Source organism: Penicillium canariense (genome assembly GCF_028826845.1).
Source record: "Penicillium canariense strain IBT 26290 chromosome Unknown utg000002l_segment0_segment0, whole genome shotgun sequence".
NCBI classification, from domain to species: domain Eukaryota; kingdom Fungi; phylum Ascomycota; class Eurotiomycetes; order Eurotiales; family Aspergillaceae; genus Penicillium; species Penicillium canariense.
In genome coordinates, this window is record NW_026622729.1 from 2,161,010 (window position 1) to 2,181,543 (window position 20,534).

General features: G+C 53.0%; 9 protein-coding genes across 9 annotated transcripts; 5 read left to right on the forward strand and 4 right to left on the reverse strand.

Moving 5' to 3' along the window:
- Positions 1-946: 946 nt before the first annotated feature.
- Positions 947-3,663, forward strand: N7482_003984 (uncharacterized protein; the record flags this gene model as incomplete). The annotated part of the gene is made up of 4 exons (XM_056686109.1): positions 947-1,145; positions 1,210-2,000; positions 2,056-2,621; positions 2,679-3,663. 4 exons carry the CDS (start codon positions 947-949, stop codon positions 3,661-3,663), a joined length of 2,541 nt encoding a protein of 846 aa, XP_056544851.1.
- A 678-nt stretch (positions 3,664-4,341) lies between these two features.
- N7482_003985 (uncharacterized protein) lies at positions 4,342-5,155 on the reverse strand (the record flags this gene model as incomplete). The annotated part of the gene is made up of 4 exons (XM_056686110.1): positions 4,342-4,449; positions 4,512-4,573; positions 4,666-4,984; positions 5,048-5,155. The coding sequence occupies 4 exons, from the start codon at positions 5,153-5,155 to the stop codon at positions 4,342-4,344; spliced, it is 597 nt and encodes a 198-aa protein (XP_056544852.1).
- Positions 5,156-5,632: 477 nt separating this feature from the next.
- On the forward strand, positions 5,633-7,075 carry N7482_003986 (ankyrin repeat domain-containing protein; the record flags this gene model as incomplete). Its single annotated transcript, XM_056686111.1, has 1 exon — positions 5,633-7,075. One exon carries the CDS (start codon positions 5,633-5,635, stop codon positions 7,073-7,075), a length of 1,443 nt encoding a protein of 480 aa, XP_056544853.1.
- Positions 7,076-7,138: 63 nt separating this feature from the next.
- N7482_003987 (uncharacterized protein) lies at positions 7,139-9,179 on the reverse strand (the record flags this gene model as incomplete). The annotated part of the gene is made up of 2 exons (XM_056686112.1): positions 7,139-7,534; positions 7,584-9,179. The coding sequence occupies 2 exons, from the start codon at positions 9,177-9,179 to the stop codon at positions 7,139-7,141; spliced, it is 1,992 nt and encodes a 663-aa protein (XP_056544854.1).
- Positions 9,180-10,136: 957 nt separating this feature from the next.
- N7482_003988 (3-ketoacyl-coA thiolase peroxisomal A precursor) lies at positions 10,137-11,563 on the forward strand (the record flags this gene model as incomplete). The annotated part of the gene is made up of 3 exons (XM_056686113.1): positions 10,137-10,146; positions 10,248-10,698; positions 10,765-11,563. The coding sequence occupies 3 exons, from the start codon at positions 10,137-10,139 to the stop codon at positions 11,561-11,563; spliced, it is 1,260 nt and encodes a 419-aa protein (XP_056544855.1).
- Positions 11,564-11,800: 237 nt separating this feature from the next.
- Positions 11,801-12,809, reverse strand: N7482_003989 (RraA family protein; the record flags this gene model as incomplete). Its single annotated transcript, XM_056686114.1, has 4 exons — positions 11,801-12,070; positions 12,129-12,478; positions 12,589-12,664; positions 12,756-12,809. 4 exons carry the CDS (start codon positions 12,807-12,809, stop codon positions 11,801-11,803), a joined length of 750 nt encoding a protein of 249 aa, XP_056544856.1.
- A 522-nt stretch (positions 12,810-13,331) lies between these two features.
- On the reverse strand, positions 13,332-14,852 carry N7482_003990 (uncharacterized protein; the record flags this gene model as incomplete). Its single annotated transcript, XM_056686115.1, has 2 exons — positions 13,332-14,747; positions 14,811-14,852. The coding sequence occupies 2 exons, from the start codon at positions 14,850-14,852 to the stop codon at positions 13,332-13,334; spliced, it is 1,458 nt and encodes a 485-aa protein (XP_056544857.1).
- Positions 14,853-18,010: 3,158 nt separating this feature from the next.
- Positions 18,011-18,839, forward strand: N7482_003991 (cysteine hydrolase family protein). The gene is made up of 2 exons (XM_056686116.1): positions 18,011-18,322; positions 18,417-18,839. Exons 1-2 carry the CDS (start codon positions 18,031-18,033, stop codon positions 18,686-18,688), a joined length of 564 nt encoding a protein of 187 aa, XP_056544858.1. The 5' UTR covers positions 18,011-18,030; the 3' UTR covers positions 18,689-18,839.
- A 351-nt stretch (positions 18,840-19,190) lies between these two features.
- On the forward strand, positions 19,191-20,504 carry N7482_003992 (uncharacterized protein; the record flags this gene model as incomplete). Its single annotated transcript, XM_056686117.1, has 1 exon — positions 19,191-20,504. One exon carries the CDS (start codon positions 19,191-19,193, stop codon positions 20,502-20,504), a length of 1,314 nt encoding a protein of 437 aa, XP_056544859.1.
- Between the last annotated feature and the right edge of the window lie 30 nt (positions 20,505-20,534).

Here is a 20,534-nt window from a genome sequence, read left to right on the forward strand (position 1 = left end):
GCTTGGGGGATTGTCGGTGTCATGCTAAAAAGGTGGATACCGGCCAGCGTCTCTAGTGAAGTATAAGTACCAGATCAACCTCGGTCGCAACAGTGCAGTCTATACTTCACCAGGCTGGCTGGGGGTATTACCTATGGCATGCAGGATTTCCCGAAGACTTTTTGAGGTAGTTGCTACTCTCTAGAGATGTGCATCTGGTGCCCACAGTAACTGGTTCATCTCGCACTTGCATGGAAGTAGGTATATATTGAGGGTTGAGGGGAGGTATACAATGAGGTGGTTGATTCTAGAACCGAACCCCACCATTGCAGAACCGTTGGCACACGACACCTATAAGGATAGCCCGAAGAGATGAGTTAACCTAAATACTAAATGAGTTTATGCAGGCCCCCAAGAACAGAAAGGCCCCGAGGTGCAGGATGTCAGAACTAGTGTGTCCTCATCTCCTCATTGCGGACATGTTCACCGCCAGCTCCGTCGCGCCGCCGCGTTGCCCCTCGCAACCCCCTCGCCCGCACGTTGTTTACTCCTCCACCCGCGCGATCCAGCCAACCCCAAGGATCCCATGCGATCACCCCTCGACACTAGCTGTTGTCCTGGTCGAAGGTGAAGTGGAGTTCTGATCCTTGGTGTTGCCGTTAGCAGCAAGACACCACAGCTCATATTCCCTCGGCTGCCCGGCTTTGTTTTCCTCTCTTCCAAGTTCTCTTCAACCATCTATCCCGCATTGCATTTGTTTTCTGCTTTGGTTATTGTTTTGTTCGTTGATTCTTCTTCGCCTCTTCTACTTCTTGGGCTGCCGCTGGCTCTTTTCGCTCTTGCTTCTTGTTTCCCTGCTGCTTTGTTTGCATTCACAGATCCCGTAAAGAAGACCTGGCACCTTCCGCGTTATCAAGCTGGCCGACCTGCTAACACACGTGCAGTTGCTGGCCAAAGTGGATAAGCCATGGCTCCCAGTACCACCGGTCCTCAGATCTTCGACGACGCCCACCGTGCCCCCGCCAGATCATCGGTCTTCCGAGCCATCATGTCCAAGCCGCATAAGCGAAACCAGTCGGCGGACGACGCCACGCCTCCCCAGTTGAGGAACAAGGCATCGGGGACTATGCCCTTCCCATGGGCCGGCAAGCCTGCTTCTGGCCCCGGTCACCTCCCTCTTGGAGAGATAGTTCCGAACCGCGATGCGGGGAGAGAACACCGTTCCCGCAGCGAAGGCAGGCAATAAAGAGAATAAAGGTGCTCTGCATAAGAAGACCAAAAGTGCTGTTTCTCTGAAGTCGCTGCGCAGTTATATGGAGCGGAAGGATACCAAGTCGGAAGAACCCCAAATCGAAAATGCCGACGAATTGAAGCCCAAGAAGACCAAGTCCACCAATAGTTTGTCAGCCATCCTCAAGCGGTCTCAGCGGGGGCGCAAAGCCGGCGGCTCGAAGCAGAGCCGTGAAAAAGAGAACCGGAGTCCCGTTGACCTCGTCGACAACATGCCATCCCCAGTTTGGCCCCAAGAGGGCTCCATCTACCAAGCTCCCAGCACTCGATCGCGACAGAATTCAACCGCAGATAGACAGCGAAGTGTCGCCGAGGAAGTATCCCTCTATACGCCGAAGGAGTACAGCCCAGCCCAGCAACGAAACTTTCACGACTACCATCAACCATCGCTCACCAGACAGGGGGAAGCAAAGCCCCGTCCCAAGTCGGACTGCCTTGCCGGCAACAGAAAGATGAAGGACATTCTGGGAACCATGCAACGTGCACCATCTGGTGACGGCAATGCAAGTAATCGATTTGATAGTGCTTCATCCAAAGGACAAGGGCTTGACAGGGCTAGAAAGATGTCCGCCCCCGCGCTGCATGCCCCCTCATTGAAGGACCAGCCGAATTCGAGGAGACTTTCTCGTGTCCAAGCTGCCATCTCGGCGTTCAACGCAAAGGATCATGATGCTGATGTGCACAAGCATCTCAACTCCATGGATCTTGAAAGTGAATTCGAGAAGCTTCTGGTTGGTTCACTTCGAAACAGATATCCTAGTGTCTGTCAAACTAACATTGCGCCAGGATGCGAGGAACATCCCCCACAACATGAGGGATAAGATGCGGTCTCTTGATACCAACATCAAGGCCGACTTCATCCAGAAAGATCGAACGGAGAATGGCACACCTCTCAGCGCTGGGACCGGTGATAGTCGCCGTGGACGTGGCAAAGAGTCCAAGGATTCTCAGGATCGTAAAGGCTCACGATCGCGATCCAGGAGCCGTGGTTTCACATTTGGCCGGGGCTCTTCGTCTCCAAGCAAGAAAGCCCGGCCAGAGAGTGGGACTTTCCATCGTCCCAAGTCGGTGGACCTTTCTCAGCCAGTAGGAGTCTATACCACTCTCAGCGCTGCTGGTTCCACCGCATCCATTTCTGAAGCCGCTGCTGTGGACACTGCCGCGGACCCATCTGACTTTGTGCACTACCTGAGAGAGATCCAGAAGCCGGAGATGGTTGAGGTGGGCAAGTTGCACAAGCTGCGTCTTCTGCTGCGGAATGAGACGGTGAGCTGGGTGGATGGTTTTATTGCCGAGGGAGGTATGGATGAGATCGTTCAGCTCATCTACCGCATCATGAAGATGGAGTGGCGGTATGTAGCACCATTCTAGTTTGTTTTTCTGGAGTCATTTGCTAACACCTCTCATAGGGAGGACCATGAGGACACCCTTCTCCACGAGGCATTGCTCTGCTTGAAAGCTCTTTGTACCACGTCTATCGCGTTGGCACATCTCACCAGGATCGAGGGCGAGCTCTTCCCTGCTTTGCTGAAGATGCTGTTCGACGAGGAGAAGAAAGGCCCCAGCGAGTTTACCACCCGAGGTATTATCATTAACCTCTTGTTCACCCAGCTGTCCGTGACATACCCCGACGAGATGCCGGCCAAGCGTGCTGAGCGAATTCTCGCCTATCTGCGAGATCCCTCTCCAGAAGACGAGAGCCAGCCAGTCTCCTTTATTGCCAATATATACCAGGCAAGGCCCTACCGAGTCTGGTGCAAGGAGGTTACAAACGTAACCAAAGAGGTGTTTTGGATCTTCCTGCACCACCTGAATGTGATTCCGCTCCCCAAGACAGGTCCTCAGTCGGACGACGCGTTCACGGAAAAACGCCCAGTGAACTCCCGTACCTATAGCCAGCGGCACTTCCCTCCACCTCGCCCTCCAGTGCCTGCTGCCCCGTACGTTGGCGGCGTTGAGTGGGATGCAACAAACTATCTTGCCGCACACCTGGATCTCATGAATGGTCTCATCGCTTCCTTGCCGACGGTTGATGACCGCAACAAGCTCCGATCTGAGTTGCGTGCCTCGGGCTTTGAGAAGGTCATGGGAGGCAGCCTGCGCACTTGCAAGGAGAAGTTCTACTCCGCGGTCCACGAGTGTCTCCGCACCTGGGTTGCTGCCGCTGTTGAGGATGGTTGGCCCTACCTTTTGGTGCGCGAAGGACCCCCTCGTGGTGAGTCCGGGTCACCCACCAAGTCCCCCAAGAAGTCTGCGCCAGGTAGCCCGAAGAAGGGCCTCCTTGATGAGAAGCCACCTCAGCTTAATCTCGCCCTTGACTTCTCCGACAATCGCCCTTCTGCTATCGCTCAAGGCCCGATGACCCCATCCAGCGACATGCCTCGCTGGCTTTGAATGCCAGCCACCGGATCCCACACCGGTTTGGTACCTTTTCTTCTATCTTGTGTTTTTCTTACGATTTTTCTATTGTCCCTTTTCCGTTGCACGTTTCATGACTCGGCGTTACGGTCCATATCTTTCGCAGGGCTTGCGCTAACACACCTCGGTGGTATGTTGGATGTCTTGCATGTCCCTGTCGGGGTTCTCCCCTTTTGGGTTTTGTCTTCCACGGCGTTGGCATATCTGGCGTTGTTGGGAGTTGCATATTTCATTGTCCAGTGAGTTCCTGGCAGACATGATGTAATGAAGTCAAGTTCCGGCGCAGGTGGCCGAGGAGGATGGCATGGAGAGACAAGGTGCCGTCCCGCGGTATTGGATGGATGTATGGACGCATCCTGTTCTGTGAATGTCGCCCTCTTCGCGGATTAGAGACGCCTGCTGTTCCGACTGGATTTGCTCATGACAAATGACAGATGACAGATATGAGAATTGAATGAATTTTCACTGAGGAAGCTTGTAGATACTTGTGAGTAGCTAGTGGTGGAAGAACTTCGTAGCCCCTGATATGGGACGAAAGTAAGGGAAGGTCATAGGTAATGTGCCGTTTAAAATAAGCATTTATTCCAATGAATATTGTACAGTCACATAGGATTACCCATATACAGAGGATAGGAGATAATCCACTTGTCAAATCTAGTTCTGAGATTCGCTCCCAGTATTCTCGCCTGCTCTTTTCACCGGGCCAGGAGACGGCGGGCTGGAGAACACAGCCTTGACTCCGGCAAAGACGCTCTCTCGGATCTACACGCAGAGAGATCAGTACATTATACCATAATAGCCACAGAGAAAGGAGAAGAACTTACGCCGTCAAATGGTGTATCCTTGGTATCCCACTGCATGAAGAGAACTGCATAGATCACGACAACTGGAAGGAACCAACACTCATCAGCAACCTTATCCATCTGGCAATTTCAACGTACATAATTTCAGCCAAGGTTGTGTCTGTAGGCCACTCACATCCAATGATCATCCATTGCGCCAGGGTAACAGCTTTAATGAACTTCGGCCGGGCGTACTTTAGCGCCGCGCGTCGGCGGTACTTGCGTTCCAGCCGGAACTGATGCTTCGGCGAGAGCTTCGACATGTCCGGCGGCCATTGACGCTTCGGTTTGTAAGGGCTGTAGTACTCGTCATTGGGATTGGGCGAGTGGGAGGACTCATGCTTGTCGGAGGAAAGGCGGAAGGGCGAGGAGTATTGGAGCGCGGTCGATGTGAAGGGCGCTGGGAGGGTGCTGGAGAAGGAGCGGGTCGTGCGGAGGGAGAGTGGTGAGGTGTTCTAGATCGCATAGGTTAGATCTTTGATCCCTGGGGGCATGGGACTTTGCAGGGGTTGTCGTACAGCGAGACGCCATGTTGGTTGTCTGGCGACTTGGGCTTTGAGGGTTGCGGTCGAGATCGGACACACGATGCGCGCCGGGGAGGCGGCGGTAAATAATTGTCGGATCATGTAAAGTTCTGTGTGTAGACCTCTGTGTGTATGGTAGAGGGGGTGTCGAGCTATGTATGCTGGGTGTAGCTGGGGCGAGAGGCGTTCGGATGATGAAGTCGCGCGGTCTAGGAATAATTTGATCTGCCGCTCTCCGCATGTGCTCCGCATCGACCCAACCAACTCCTCATTCTTCCTGCAGACAAACAGCAGGGCCGATGTACCTTCTCAAACACGATAGCTGGATTAACTCCATATATCAAAAATGTCTATTTTACCTATTTGCCTAGTAGCTCTGCATCCCCGGGAATTCGATGATCGCCAACCTACAGGGCCAGGTTAGGCCTTTGAACTGACTCATCGATGAAGTGACGCGATACCTCGTTCGGGGGCCAAGAACTGGGGCCAAGATGGGGCATTTTTATAAAGTCGGCACAGTCCCGAGTTTAAGCAGTCGTCTGATGCTGTTCATGCACCTTGATCTCATTTACTACCGCCATGTCTCTTACAAGTCTGCCCTTCGAACTGCTGCTGCTGATAGCAAGCGCCGTTACAGATGGCCGTGATGGTCGACTGCATCCAGCCCAGACATTGAAAAGCATCTATGCATTATCTCGAACCTGTCGGGTAATATATGGTAACTTGTGTTGGAAGTTATATCGCTATGATGTCGACAGAGGCGAGAGCTCGGCGCTCCTCTGGGCGGCCGTTACAAACAATCCCAAGACGGCCAAGTTATCTCTCGCCAGCGGCGGCGATACGCGTGCCACGAACCAACACGGTCAGTCCCCACTGTGGCTAGCAGCTCGCCGAGGATACCGGGATATTGTTGAGATTCTGCTCGACCACGGTGCTGATATCGAGATCAGGAACCCGGTAGGGCTCACACCGCTTGCGATCGCATCGCGAGAGGGATGTTGCGAAATTATGAAAGTATTGCTGCATCGAGGAGCAAAACATGCAACTCAGACTCCCGATCACTCAACTCCTCTTCTTTGGGCCATTCGCGCTGGAGCAACAGATGCGGTGAAGCTTCTCATCGAACACGGAGCTCAGCTTCCGGAACCAAGCACAACTCCATGGCGACGATGGGCTCTAGCTGCGTACCGTGCCGGGCCTGCTAGGTGGGTTGGCATCCCTGAAATCCAAGCACTGATGGAATCAAGCCACGATCCCAACCAAGGAAATCAGCTGTCAGTACGACCTTTCCTTCATGCCATGCAGCACCAATTTCTTGCAATGTCCACTTTTATTCTGGACCAGTGCATCACCTCGATAAACGACCTTGGCTCGTTTTTCGGTCACTGCCCCGCTGATGAACCTATGTATGACAAGAGTCGGCAGGGGATTGAGCGGGTGATATGGGCGGGTTGGCGAGCAACGGAGCAGCGGATTCACTTTGGCCGTCCACAAAACAGCCCGTTATGGTGGGCGGTTTACCATGGCGAAGAGGAATTCGTCGAGAAACTACTGAAACGTGGAGCTGGGACTAATTCTCAGACCGATCGGTACAGACACGACAGGAAACCAACCAGGTTGCTTTCGCTTGCCCTAGTTCGGGGGTTCCCTGGAATTGCCGAGCTCCTATTGGACTGTGGAGCGGACGCAAACTACTATTTTTGGGACGGTTCCTTGCTGATAAGGGTCCTACGACTTGGGAATGAACGATTGGTGATGAAGGTCTTGTCGAGTTTGAATATGGTTGGAGCTCTCCATATTGCCAATCAACGACGGCCACTGGTCATAGCGATTGGGAAACAAAATGCGACGTTGGTGAGAATGTTACTCGAGTTCGGCGCGGATCCAAATGTGGAATTCTCCTATGTGAGAAAGGCGGAAGACGGCCACAAATATGAGAAGCGGCAAACGATACTGTCGATTGCGATTCAGAGAGGGAACCGGGATGTGGTGGAAACTTTGCTCGAATATGGAGCCGAATAGCTGTAAACCAAGGAAAGTAGATGCATTATAACCAAATGTGAGAAAATGAAACTACTGTGAACTTCAAGCCACTATTATCTTGTAGATCTCCTTCTTTCGGGCCTGCTCGTAGGCGCAGTTCAGGCAGCATCTGCGGCAAAGGATTGCGGGTTCCCATTTCGTCAAAGCAACGAACTGTGCGGTGGGATTGCCGTACGTCTGTACAATAGAAATCTGCTCTCCAGATCTTCCATCGGGCGTAAGCACTGAGTTGATTTGTACCTTGCTCACGTATTCCCGATTTAACGGAGTCTTCCTTGAATGATTACAAGCATAAGTATCAAGGAGCCCGAATAACTGATCAACGCGTTCCCGAAGATTGATTGACTGCCGTAGACCAGAATAGATTACCGTGCATTCTAACACTAGTCCGTGGACATCTTCTGCTATGGTGAGCGATACCTCCGAAGGGACCCTCGGCTGTGGGGTAGATAGTCTTAGTTCTGGGGGCGAATGCATTGGGTCTCACGCCATCGGCATCAACACCGGAGATGACTTTGTCGTGATAAACATTCTTGTGGAATATAAGCCCATCCATTATCTCAAGGCCTCGGTAATGGCAAATTTCACGGCCAAGATAGAGAATACCAGCAGGAAACAGAGTCGTGCCTCCTTCTGACTTGGCTATGAGTCTCGTATCGTCCCAAGAGAGCAGCTGTCGCAACAACTTTGAAGGAGTAACAATGACATGCTTGGACCCTCGCCCGAGAATGATTTCACATGGACGCCATGTCCTGTGATTGGAGCGCTCTTGCCAGACCCCGTCCTGTTCACGAGAAGTCACAAGCAGAGATGCGGCCCCGGCGTCGATTATGCGAAGTAGAAGGTCCGATGGATCCGCGTATAAGCCGGAATGATTGGAAAGCTGTGAGAAGGTTTCTGCTTGGTTTGACCGTGCCAGAATGTGTTCTAGCTGAGCCAGTGATTCCTTTAAGGAGGGCCATTTGAGAGGCAATGTCACTTCGAAAGCCTCTTGGCAACGTTGATGAAGGGCTGCTCGAGGACTCTCGCCAAAAACTTGGCTGAACAGGTTCACAGTCCCTTTTTCGTTTGTGTGGGGGACATCATCCACGGAAACATAGATCAAATCAGACAGGGAAAGGATGCAAGTACCCATGGCTACTAGTGCATCAGGCACACACATCAAGCCCATTTCCTGTAGACGGAGTCTGGTGTATTCAGCAAAGTGGCCTTTGTAGGCAAATTTCATGGAAGGTGACAGCTGCGATAGTCGGACTGGAATTTCGGATACCGATTCAATTATTCCCATCAATTGGACTTGGAGAGACCTGTTTCCCGAAGACTCGGTTATCTCGACAGTGATAGCAGAAGACCGACACCCTTTGTGGATGATAAGGTTCTCAACGGTGACCATGCAATCATCTGAAAACAAGGACACGGCGAGAGCAAAAATGTATCCCATGCTGGCACATCCTCGCACTCGAACAAGACACTTCTCCTCTCGTAATGCCTGTGAAAATTTGGAAAGAATATTATCCATACCTTCCTGGCTTAACGATGCTAGCAGGCTTGTCGGTGCTAGACGCCCCAACTGCCCATAGACATCGTGGATTCGGCATACATGTTTTGCGAGCAGAGTTCCAAAGCCTATGGTACCAGCCTTACGGGACAGGATACCCGTAGCTTGAGACAATTGCTTGGGACTGCTGAGCCGAACAGAGTTCGGCAGAAGGCTTTTGGAGAGTTTGTAGAAAATGTTCGCTGTCGCGTCGTTGCCGTAGATATTCTCAAGACAGGTTGCTAATAGTGCAACAGCTTGCCCACCCGCTGACTGGGACATCAACGAGGCAGCATCGCCTTTTTTCCAGCCTATACACAAGCCAAGACGTTCCAGGCGTGTATTTTTGCATCGTTGAAGATGATCGGGAATTATGGTCCTCAGAGGTCCACTGATCGGGAATACTGCACCCAGCTTTTCAAGCTGCAGCATAGCTATCGGTTGGACATCATCTGCCGAGAGGGCATCAAGGATAGTCGAGAAGGTATTTAAGCCCGCCAGCGACAAGCTGCTCACATCTACCTGTACACCAACTGAGCCCGACATGACTTTGGGGAAAGAAATTCAACAAAATGTATAAAGCCTAGAATAACGACGCGGGGGAAGTGGACGCTGTTTTTGTATCCATTGCCTACACGATAATAATAGAAGAGCGGCGAGGACAGAACAGGAAGGCGTCAAGGATAGGCGCCGCGTTTTTTAGAATTGCATAATCTATCATTATCGATCAAATCTCTCTTGGTGGATTGGTTTCAAGACGGTTCTTCTGCGACTAATTTTAGTTCTAATGCGCTGCACTCAACTGATCCTGTAGCGCTGAAGAACACTCTAGGTTTCAGGTAGGCGCCCTTGACTGCACGATGGATTATCAGCTCTTTTTTCTGGAAAAATAGAGGTGTAGTGATAAAGCGAGAATTATGTATGTCGAAGTATCGAAACTGATCATATACACGTAAGGGTAAACTGAGCAAATATGGCTTGTGACAAGGCATCTGTGGAGCTTGAAAGCGGTACCGAACCCCGAGGGCGTCCCCACAGATTAGGGGGCTCCCGAAGAGGGTTGGGCGGGGGAGGGGATTGCGGTGTCGAATCATCTACAGGGAGTAATACGGCGCTCTAGAAGCCGAGAAGACCCTCATGAGTCGGGGCTGTACTCCGTACCCCGGCGGAAAGCGCACGAATATGACGTGAGAAGGGCATGCGACCCCCGGTTCACATGGATTTCTCAGTGTTTCACATGTTCACATGCCGCATAGCAGTGGGGATCCCGTGACTGGAATGGGGGACTCGGAAGAACAATGATGCGGGGACCTCGGCACTCTCGTTGCACGCCAGCAACGGACGACACTGCGACAGGAAATACCACCGGATCTACGGCCGTGATTTATAAGAGAGACTTCGCCCGTGAACGTGAACGTCTTCTTCAACTTTGTCTTGTGTTGCTTTTCCTCCCTTCCCCATACTACCCCATACTATCCCCAAACTTCATCCCCCATTGACGTCATGTCTTCAGGTGAGTACTTCTCCATCAGCATGCCAGAATTTGGCACATGCTACATGTCTGAAAAGAAAGACCCCCTAGAAGACGATGGTTAGACTAACTGTCATGTTCAGCTCAGCAGCGTCTTTCTCAAGTCTCTTCCCACTTCGGCCTTACCGGCCAGAAGGGAGCCGCCGCCCTCACCCAGAAGCACCCCGATGATATTGTCGTGACATGTGCTCTGCGCACTGCCCTGACCAAGGGTGGCAAAGGTGGCTTCAAGGATACCGCAGCCGCTGACCTTCTGGCTGGTGTCTTCAAGGCTGTTATCCAGAAGAGCGGTATTGACCCCAAGGCCGTCGAGGATGTTGCTGTCGGCTCTGTCCTGCCCCCCGGTGGTGGTGCTACTGAGTTCCGTGCTGCTGCCCTGGTTGCTGGCTTCCCCGAGACCACTGCTGTCAAGAGCTTGAACCGCCAGTGCTCTAGCGGTCTCCAGGCCGTTGTTGACGTTGCCAACGCCATCAAGTCCGGCATGATCGAGGTCGGCATTGGTGCCGGTGTTGAGAGCATGAGCTCCCAGTACGGGTAAGTAGTACTTGTTCGAGTGGATTGTTCGTCTGGAATTTATGTACTGATGAGTTCTTCCTTTAGCCCCGGCGCCGTGACCGAATTCTCCGAGCTCCTCGAGAACCACCCCGAGTCCGCCAACTGCAAGGTCCCCATGGGCGTCCTGTCTGAGGACATGGCCAAGGACCGCGGCATCAGCCGTGCCTCCCAGGATGCTTTCGCCGCTGATTCTTACCAGAAGGCCCTCAAGGCCCAGAAGGCCGGTCTCTTCAACGAGGAGATCGCTCCTCTCGAGGTCAAGTGGACCGACCCCAAATCCGGCGAGGAGAAGACCATCACCGTCAAGGCCGACGACGGCATTCGTGAGGGGATTACTGCCGAGTCCCTCGGCAAGATCCGCCCTGCCTTTGCCAAGGATGGCTCCATCCACGCCGGTAACGCCTCCCAGATTTCCGACGGTGCTGCCGCCGTTCTGCTCATGAAGCGTTCCACTGCCGAGCGCTTGGGCCAGAAGGTCATTGGCAAGTACGTCGCTGCCAGCGTTGTCGGTGTCAAGCCCCTCCTCATGGGTATCGGCCCCTGGGCTGCCATCCCCATTGCCCTGGAGAAGGCCGGCATCACCAAGGATGATGTCGACATCTTCGAGATCAACGAGGCCTTCGCCTCCCAGTGCGTGTGGTGTGTTAACGAGCTTGGCCTGCCCGCCGAGAAGGTGAACCCCAAGGGTGGTGCTATTGCCTTCGGTCACCCTCTCGGCTGCACTGGCTCGCGCCAGGTCAGCACCTTGCTGACTGAGCTTCACCGCACCAACAAGAAGATTGGTGTCACCAGCATGTGCGTTGGTACCGGTATGGGTATGGCTGCCGTGTGGGTTGCCGAGTAAACGCGATCTCTTCTTTCATTGTACATTGCACAGCGACTTTGGATTTTTTTTTCTTTTGATTTCTTCATCCACGGGCTCCTTGATGTGAAGGATACCACGAGAGATTGAGATGTTTCATGTATATTTTCCAGGATCAGGACTTCGAGGTTAAAAATTGGCTCCATATACAAAAGAGTGGATCTATTCTCCTTCAACTTTGCACTTTGCACACGCCATGCCTACGTAGATACGTATAATTTATGCTCGAAAGGTCTTGAAGGCCTCTGTTACCGTCATGCCGTCGATGACGGCGGCCCTCGCTTGATCATCCATGCGAACCATCCTGGGCATGAGATCTAGAATGGGACCAAGCAAGTCGCGTGGAATAGCGACTACGCCCTCCATGGGATCGCAGAAAATGATGTCCCCCGGAGAGACAGTCACCCCTTGAATCGAGATCGGCACATCGCGCACCGCAGCCTTTGCTTCGGCACCTGTGCCCACAGTCGACGTTCCCCGCGCCCAGACCTATACCCCGATATGAGCCCCCATTGACCCTTCACGCTCAAGCAGGGAGGTAACATACTGGAAGATCCGTCTCGTGTAACTCTCTTACATCGCGCACCCGCCCATTCACAACAGCCGCACGGATTCCCAGCATTTTCATCCGCGCCGCCATGATCCCACCCGTCACCGCACAGTACTGATCCTCGGGCTGATCGATCACCATAATCAAGCCGGCATTGGATGGGTCCGCCGCGGCAAAGTCGCCGGCGTAGTCCACCCAGTGTTTTCCCGGCGGAAAGCCGTGTTTCTCGGGGTTCTCGGTTGCGAGTGTGGGCGGACTGTCATTCTTGTTGAGAAACTTGAATGTTGTTGCTGGGGCCGCGATTTTACGGGCTATGTCGTTTCGGCCGATTACCGGGGAGAAGGGGGCTAGCCTCGACCATCAGCGGTTGGTCTTCTGGGGGATGCTTCATGCAAATGCTAGATTCTGCTTCGGACGTGCTTTGCGCCATCCTCCCTTCCATCTACTGGGTGCTTACTGAGATCAGCTAGAAAGCCAGCTCGTGCTGTGCCACCTTCTGGGACTTGTTGGAGCTTGAGGAGGGCATCAGATACCTGGATTGACGGAGTATGTTAATATCGCCAACATGCTCTTAGAACGATGCGCTGTGGGATGGTTCTCGATATACAGGGGCACGGTACTCACATCACAAGCTGAGTGGTTATACGCCAGCATATCGAGCTCTTCCTGGAGGGTCATTGCGGGGTGCGGGGTGGCGTGGCAGGTTGGGTGATACGAGGTGCCTTCGGGGAGTCGGATCGAGTATGATCGATAGGGATGAAGCGGGTCAGAGAGAAAGTGCTTAGAGTCAGCGACTTCAAATCAAAGATAAGATACTCCGTGGGTTCATCCGTGGGTTCATCCGTCCACATGTCCGCTAGTCCGGGTATCGGAACACGACAGGATCGGCCCACTCGAGGACACGCTCTCCCGGGGGGAATATGCCGGAACATACACATGGTATCTGGATCCACACGACTTGGATCTGGATTGGGGCTTCCATATTTAGACTATTGGACCATTGATCCCAAACTCGATGCCGACAACGTCTAGCCCACCACAAACACAGCAATGTGGAAAACTTCAAGATCTAGAGATCCCCAACGAGCTCTCCTACCTATTTCCCATGTGCTCCAGAGACCGCCTGCGCCCAGGTAAAAAGGGGGCTATGTTCTGGAAAGGGTCACAGAAGTCTGATAAAAAAATAATAATCACGCAGCTCTAACCAGCAGAGGTGCTTCTCACTCCCACCATCCTGGCTGTCTCATCACGGAACCACAGCATCAACGCCATCTGACTAATGCTATCCCCATCCCAACCCTGACCCATCAGATCCAATAGCTCAGGATCCGACTTGTATCGCAACATCTCGAAGCTGGAGTGGCGCAACCGGTGAAGAAGCCATCGGTTCACGAACGTTGTCTTGTTCAGCGGGACAGCACGACGCTCTTCAAAGAACGGCGAGCGGTCCTCGAACTCGGTCATGCGCAATGGATCCTGCAGCGGTTGATCCTCCGGAGACGTGGGCAGGAAATCCTTCACCACTAGCTTCCATTGCTCATCCAGCCCGGCCGCCTCGTCATGGTTATTGTGTTCGGGATGCGCTTTGGCTCGACGGAGTGCCATGTCCAGTTCGGCTTCCGTCTTCGCCCTTTCCTCGTTGTAGCCCGCCAGGAAGGCAAGTGCCTCGTGATCAAGAGATATCCCAATCCGCTCACGGAGCTCCCGTTGGTCGATGAGATTGAGGTACTCGGATTCCAGCTCGGAGCGCCGATCGCGAAGCATGCGCACCTCGCCAACGAGAGAGAGGTACTCTGCAACCTTTGGGGAAAGTTGGTTCACATTCCCGGTAGACAAAGAGTCCGGGAGCACATCGGAGTCTGAATCAATGGCATCGGGCTGTTGGGTAATCAAGGAGGCGTGTTTGCGCAAAATGTGGTTCAGTCTTGTCATGCGCTTGTCTAGGCTGGATTCACGTTGTCCAAGCTCGTCTTCGAACTTGTGATAGTCGCTTTCGAGAACCTGGTAAGCTTCCGTCACAGCCTGCAATTCCTGGATTGCGATGTGGATTGTGGTTAGCTCCTCATGCATGGCGTCCGGAGCTATCAAATTGAGCCTGTTGCGGAGCGCGAGTCGCAGATCATCCTCCTCCTCCCGTTTGTGTCTAAGAGCACGCCGGAAATCTCGAGCTCGGACGCGCGTGAAAGCTACTTCTTCCTGCAGGGTGACAACTTCCTTGAGAAGTTCTGTGAGCTTGACACTGTTGTCGCATGCGGGCGGTCCATTCTCCAAGGGGTAGGAGTGTTGGGATGACGGTAGAGATTGATTTCGCTGGTTCTCTATGTTCCGTGCCTTGGAGTCATTCCCGAAGTTTCCGCTCGGCCCACCATCTTCTGCTTCGTTGATTCCAAAAATTGGGGCCGTGAACGTTGTGCGGGGTGGCGAGGCTCCTGACAGATGGGGAGATACTGGCTGTAGAGTGCCCGAGGCCGTGGAGCTCAGGACCCGGTCATCGTTGCTCCACCGCGGGCCCCACTGAACTGGCGAGCTATCCCCCAAGGTAGGATTCGGATTCGGATTCGAATTCCTGGCGTAGACCTCGCTTCTAGTGTCGGACCCCCTAACCCCGAACGGCGCCTGTGTGATTGAACGCGGCAATCAACGACTATGCTTGTTCTGGAGCGATCCAGATTTACTTACCAGCGACAGACGGGTCGTGAGGGTTCCCGGCCAAGATGCCATAATTAGGGATCCAACAGCGTCCCGAACGCATTTCGCGGTACTCGACACTGGGGCTCATGCCATAACCATAAGGAGCGCAGGAGTTGGTGAGCACGCAGCGGGGGCGGAGCACAGAGGAGCGGACACAGCAAGGTAATCAATCATGCTGGGTATCTTCTCCTCACCAAGTGCGCCCGTGACTTGGGGCCGTGCCTTCGACGGATCCCGTCGATCTCGTTGGACGCAGGGCTTGGTGCGACGAGCGATTTGCACCTACCCACCTCTCATGCCTCGCGGTGGCGTTTCGGCCAGATCACCTCTGCAGCGCCCGACTGGTGAAGCGGCCCAAGCATGGTCCGTCACTCCCCATTCTCGGTCGCTGCCAGGGCCTTTGGCGCCTGCGCTTCGGTGGTCGCTCGTTGTTGGATGGTTTCGCAATTTTACCTGAGTTTCACCTCTACAATCCCGGCCTCCAGCATCATGTGGTGCAGACCACGCGAGCAAACGGCGGCCAACTCAGCTTCGCAGCCTCTGCATACGCCCTAGGCATCTCCGCAACTTCTATGGACCGCTCTCCAACAGCTATGGGAGCTTTGGAACCCGTGGAATAGACAGGATGAGGGACGAGGGACTGTCCGAGCCGCAGGGTGTATGGACTATGAAACGAGACTCTCTCCGCGGCCCGATTCTCATGATTCGCTCGGGGCCCGCTCACTTAGTCCAGATACGAGAGCTTTTTCTGCCCAACCGTCGCCCGTTTCGTTCCATTTTACAAGTTCTCCGGTAGGAGAATTTGCTTTGCGGTGTGGTTGAGTGCATGTGCTAACGGTCTGAGAGGCGAGTCCTGCTTCGAAATGGGACCCAGCGGTCCGGTGACACCTGCATAATTCCGGAATCGACGAGCTTCATTGGCCTGAAGAAATGGCTATTGTTTCTGTCTAGTGTTACACGGCGGCAGACCACTCTTCCAGGTGCTGCCTGCGCGCACCCGGGTGAGACCCATACGGACATCCCGTCTCATTGGCTGTTGGAGCTGACTATGCAGCTAGCCTCGGCAGCATTGGCCGCAGAGATTATATCCTCCCTATGGGTATCCTGCGAAGGGTGCTCACGCCAGAAATTGGCCTAGGAATCCTCGGCACCGAGTCCCAGAGACGGGCGACAAACATCGGCCAAATCCCCATATAGTGGGAACTACCGCTCCTAGAGGTGTTGCAGTAGCTAGTACCCTAGTCAGCACTTCTGGAGATTGGGGCGCGGCCAAGACCCCAGACGATGAAACGCGAGCTTCAGGCAGTCACCGACCCACTCGTGCAAGCATCTCTGATGGCAGTGGTGCCACCGCAGCCACGCGGAGTGACGCATCCAGCCCAATACCTCTATCAGAGAACCTGCGGAGCCTAGCCTCGACCATCCGCCATCCAAGCTGGTTCCCGTCTACCGGGATAGCTCTCTCGAAGCCAGCGCTGGTTCCCGTCTACCGGGATAGCTCTCGAAGCCAGCGATGAGACCTTGTACCTGGGACAGTCCAACGGACTCATGGCACAGAGATGGCGAGTTGCACCCCTTTTCCTGATGAGATAGTTAGCTCAGCCGCGCAGCGAGTAACGCGGGAGCCCTCATGCGTGACCCTCGGACCCTCGGGCGAGCATGAGGCCTGGGATCCCCGTAGGTGCAGCATCACTGGCTCCCCAAACCACCAGGCTACATAATAATCTTCATTCAATATTCAATCCGGGTACAAGCGACAAGGCGACCCTCAGACATTCTTCCCGGTTGGCAGAGTTCGTTCATAGCCCTCACAGCTTACCATTGAAACTGTGAGATCGACTGAGATAAAGGGCTTTGTGATGCAGCGATATCAAAATGCCGGGTTCATGAGACCATGTTGAGCCCGAGAGGCTCACCCCTTAGCAATGGCTATCCCAAGGGCCACGATCAAGAGATAATATAGAGTGTAATCAAGGAGCGAAATGAATGTTGTTGGCGCATTTAACCTCACGCTTCCGTCACCAATATGCTGAGTTCCTCATATTGGCCAGTGCCGTCGCCACCTACCGTGGTCCGGGAGTTGCTAAAGGTGGAGTGGACCGCAGCAAGCATGCTGTCATGTTCATGCGTGGTTGCCACCCGACGATCAATATCTCTAAGCCGAGAATGAGCAAGGATCCACTAAAGGTTAAAGGAAAAGAAGAGAAAGAGACAGAGATATTGTAATGACCGCATGATATGGAAGGTTCAGGCGTTTGTTCCAGCGTTTGCAGTAGTGGTGAAGCAGAGGGCTCATCTCTCTTTCTTCTTTCTTTTCCTTCCTCAGATTCGATATTTTCGTTGAATGGACTTGTTACCACTATCTTGCTTATATCACCATCCCGTGACAGCCCCTTAGTTTAGCAGCTTCTGGCTTAAGATAGCAATATCATCTTCTTTACCACTTATCAGGCTAGCATACGCTACCAAGACTCTACTCCTTGATGATTTGCCAAATGCAACAGAGATGAGCTCTCGATTTACTCTACGCGCCGCCGGAACCTTCCATATCATGTGATCATTACAAGCTGCTCGTCACACTTTGAATAATATCCTACTCGCGCACGTTCTCTCCTCACAACTTTTCGCTAATCACACCTCTCAGCTTATAACTCACCTCGAGCCGCCTTAAGTCAATCACAAACATGGCGAACATATCAACTTTGACCGCACGCGATGCTCTCCAAGAGTCCCTACCCGAACCTAAAGGTCGGCGGCAAGAGAACTACCAGTTCTGACTTACACCCAAGAGATTTCGTGGGAACCCTTCACACTCGAAGCCCCGTATCGCCTGCTCTTCTTCCGTCTCGTGTCAGTGGTTTTTGGGAAGGAGGATTGGACATGCTCTATAGCATGGTTCCTTGGTGTCTGCTACTCTCTTATTGCTCTCATAATGGGGGTAAATCGATGGGTAATATGGAGGATTTTATCGTTGGGAACCGTTTTTCATTGGAAATTGGACAACCCTAATCCGGGAGGGGTGGGGTGGTCAGCGCCACCGGTAGTAGATATTGTCGTTATCTGCCCTGACACTGACCTATGACTCACTTTCCTCCCGCTGCCTTTTTCCTATGCAATCTGGCATTGACCTTCTTCACCAACAAGCAGACTATCCTTCGCTTCGCTGACCTATTCATCATTTTGTCCTGCCATCCTGCCTTTCGCAGCCATGGCTCGCACCGCCCTATTTGTGATCGATATTCAGGCCGATCTAGCCCAGAATCCTCGAACTGAAATTCCTTACGCCGCTCGAATCCGAGATGTTGGGGCCGCCGTTCTTTCAAAGGCACGAATAGCCATCGACAATGAACTTGGTCGCGGCCTAGGTGCCAATCTTAGCATAATCATCGTCCAACACCACGAAACCCCTGAAAATGGCTCTTTGGTTAGAGGCAGCAAGCCGTGGGAGTTAGTTTTCAAACCACGTAATGAAACGGAGAGGATTGTAGAGAAGACTACCAGTGAGTTAAAACTTGACCGATTGCTTCAATACAATCACGATCTCTTGTTTTACAATAGAAAATGGTGTCCGGGCCACTTACTGTACTTATATAGGGGACACGTTCGAGTCTAACCAGCAACTCGCAGATCAGCTAAAAGCCGAAGGGATTGAAGAGATTGTGGCTATTGGAATTCAGAGTGAATGTTGCGTTCAATCAACCTGTGAGGGGGCATTAGCTGCTGGCTTCAAAGTTGTGTTGCTGCAGGGAGCCCATTCGACTTATGATATGGGAAGTAGGAAGGCAGAGGAGATTGAGCGAGAGGTTGAAGAGAAGCTCCGCAAAGAAGGTGCGGAAATTATTCCATGGGATACATGGCAACCTTGACATAGATTAAGGATACCCGCAGCCGAAGTCCGTCCTAGTCATAGATAATGCATCCTTCCACCATCTCCGAACGGACTGCGTAATTATATATTAATATCGGATTCAAGTTGGTTTACTGTATCTACCTCCTTATTCGCTAGATATAAACCCGGGTGAAGGAATTTTCACTAAGCTCAAGGGCTTTGTTTGAGCTTACTTTAGGCGCAGACAGGCGTTGATCTGTTCATGATTGCGGCCTGAATATGGGGGCCAGCCATTCCCCGCTTAACTAACCGATTCCCAAGGCAGTTGTTTGTTGTGGCTGAGGTGCGGCTGGGTGCAGACGAGGATTGGGAAATCACGTTAGACGTTCCGCTGATGTGGATGTGGTCCCGCAATAAACAAGGCTGGAGTTTTCTCTCAGACTACGTGGACTCTACCAGAGGTGCAAAAAATCCGTCCTCGACCGGGCCATCCTGTGGAATGCTCGCAGCCACGCAATCGCAACTCCCCGCCTTCAAATATGGAGCCACCCCAATCCCTGCGAGAAGCCTGCATTAGGCCGGATAGCTTGTTCGCACTATCCGAACAGGCCCTGGTGCATCTGGTGTACAAGGAGTTTCCCAGCGAAATCGATCGTCTCCGGCGGGCTTACTCCATTCGCGACCCTGAATGGACCCCTCCGAGCACCCCATCGCCTTCGTACATTCTTTACCAGGAGAACTACGACGAAGTCAACCGGACGCTTGTAGGATTTCTTGCCTTGCGTTGGATTCATAACGCGCAGTATGAGGTCTTCGTCGGGTCGCAGTCCCCCGAGCTCCGCTTGACCAAGGAATCGTTTGACTGGATCCGGAGTTATTATGTCCAGGCCATTCCAGATGCCAAAACCCTCTACGCCTTGATTACCTCGATTATCATCAATGACCTCGGCAAGGATCCTGAGCTGGCGTTGGATCACCAAAAGTTGACCGGGGAAGACATCTCGAATCTCAACCACGATCACATTCTCCTCAAAGCGTATGGGGCTGGGCTGGTCCCAGCGCTCGAACGCCATTCTGCCCAGGAGAAAGATGATATGGTCCTTGCGATCGAGCTTGGGGCCTTTTTCAACTTTGGTCAGATGGGCCAAGCAGAGAACGCTCCTGCCGCCCTGTCAGGTCTGCTTCGGATGGAAGGTCGACAACGTAGCTTCCAACTGCGCTTTATGGAGCAGCTGTTGGACATTGCGGGTGCTGCGGGACATATGGACTGGACCTGCGCAAAGAAACTCAATCAGCCCATTTTCGAATCGTATCGGAATGTGTATGATGCATGCGAGGGTGTCATTGACGGCAGGTTCAGTTCTCGACAAGGGTATGACCTTGTCCTCATTCGACGCGCAGAATTCATCCAAAGCAAAGGCTTCCGCCTGTTGAACGTGGAAGAAGACCAGTACGAGCGTGCGCTTATGCAGCTACTGTGCATGGGCAACGTCACCACCAAAGAAACCGCCGATCTGTATGAGGCTTCGCTGGCCTCCCTCGAGCCGGAGGCCAAGAACGCCCTTGTGTATGCTCTTAATGTTGACGGCTCCGTGGGCGAGCCTGCCATTCAACCGACCTACACTCCCGCTTTGCTCAGTCTTATCAAAACACAAAAGGAATTGACCGCTGTGTTCGAATACCTCTCTCGCGTCATGAGCGTCAAGGCTCGTGCAGATCCTTCGGCTATTCTCGTCGAACGAAGCGTGCTGGGAGTTCTCAAACGACACGTTGAGAGTGACGAATTCCGCGAAGACCCATCCATATTGGGACACGTTGAAGTACCAGATGACGTGACTGCTTTGACTGGATGAAACCTGAAGCGTATCGCAATTGCTGCAACT

Coding starts and splice junctions, on each gene's coding strand:
- N7482_003991 (XM_056686116.1), top strand. CDS start 18,031: ATGGCTCGCACCGCCCTATTTGTGATCGATATTCAGGCCGATCTAGCC. Junction 18,323..18,416: donor GATTGTAGAGAAGACTACCA/GTGAGTTAAAAC, acceptor GTACTTATATAG/GGGACACGTTCGAGTCTAAC.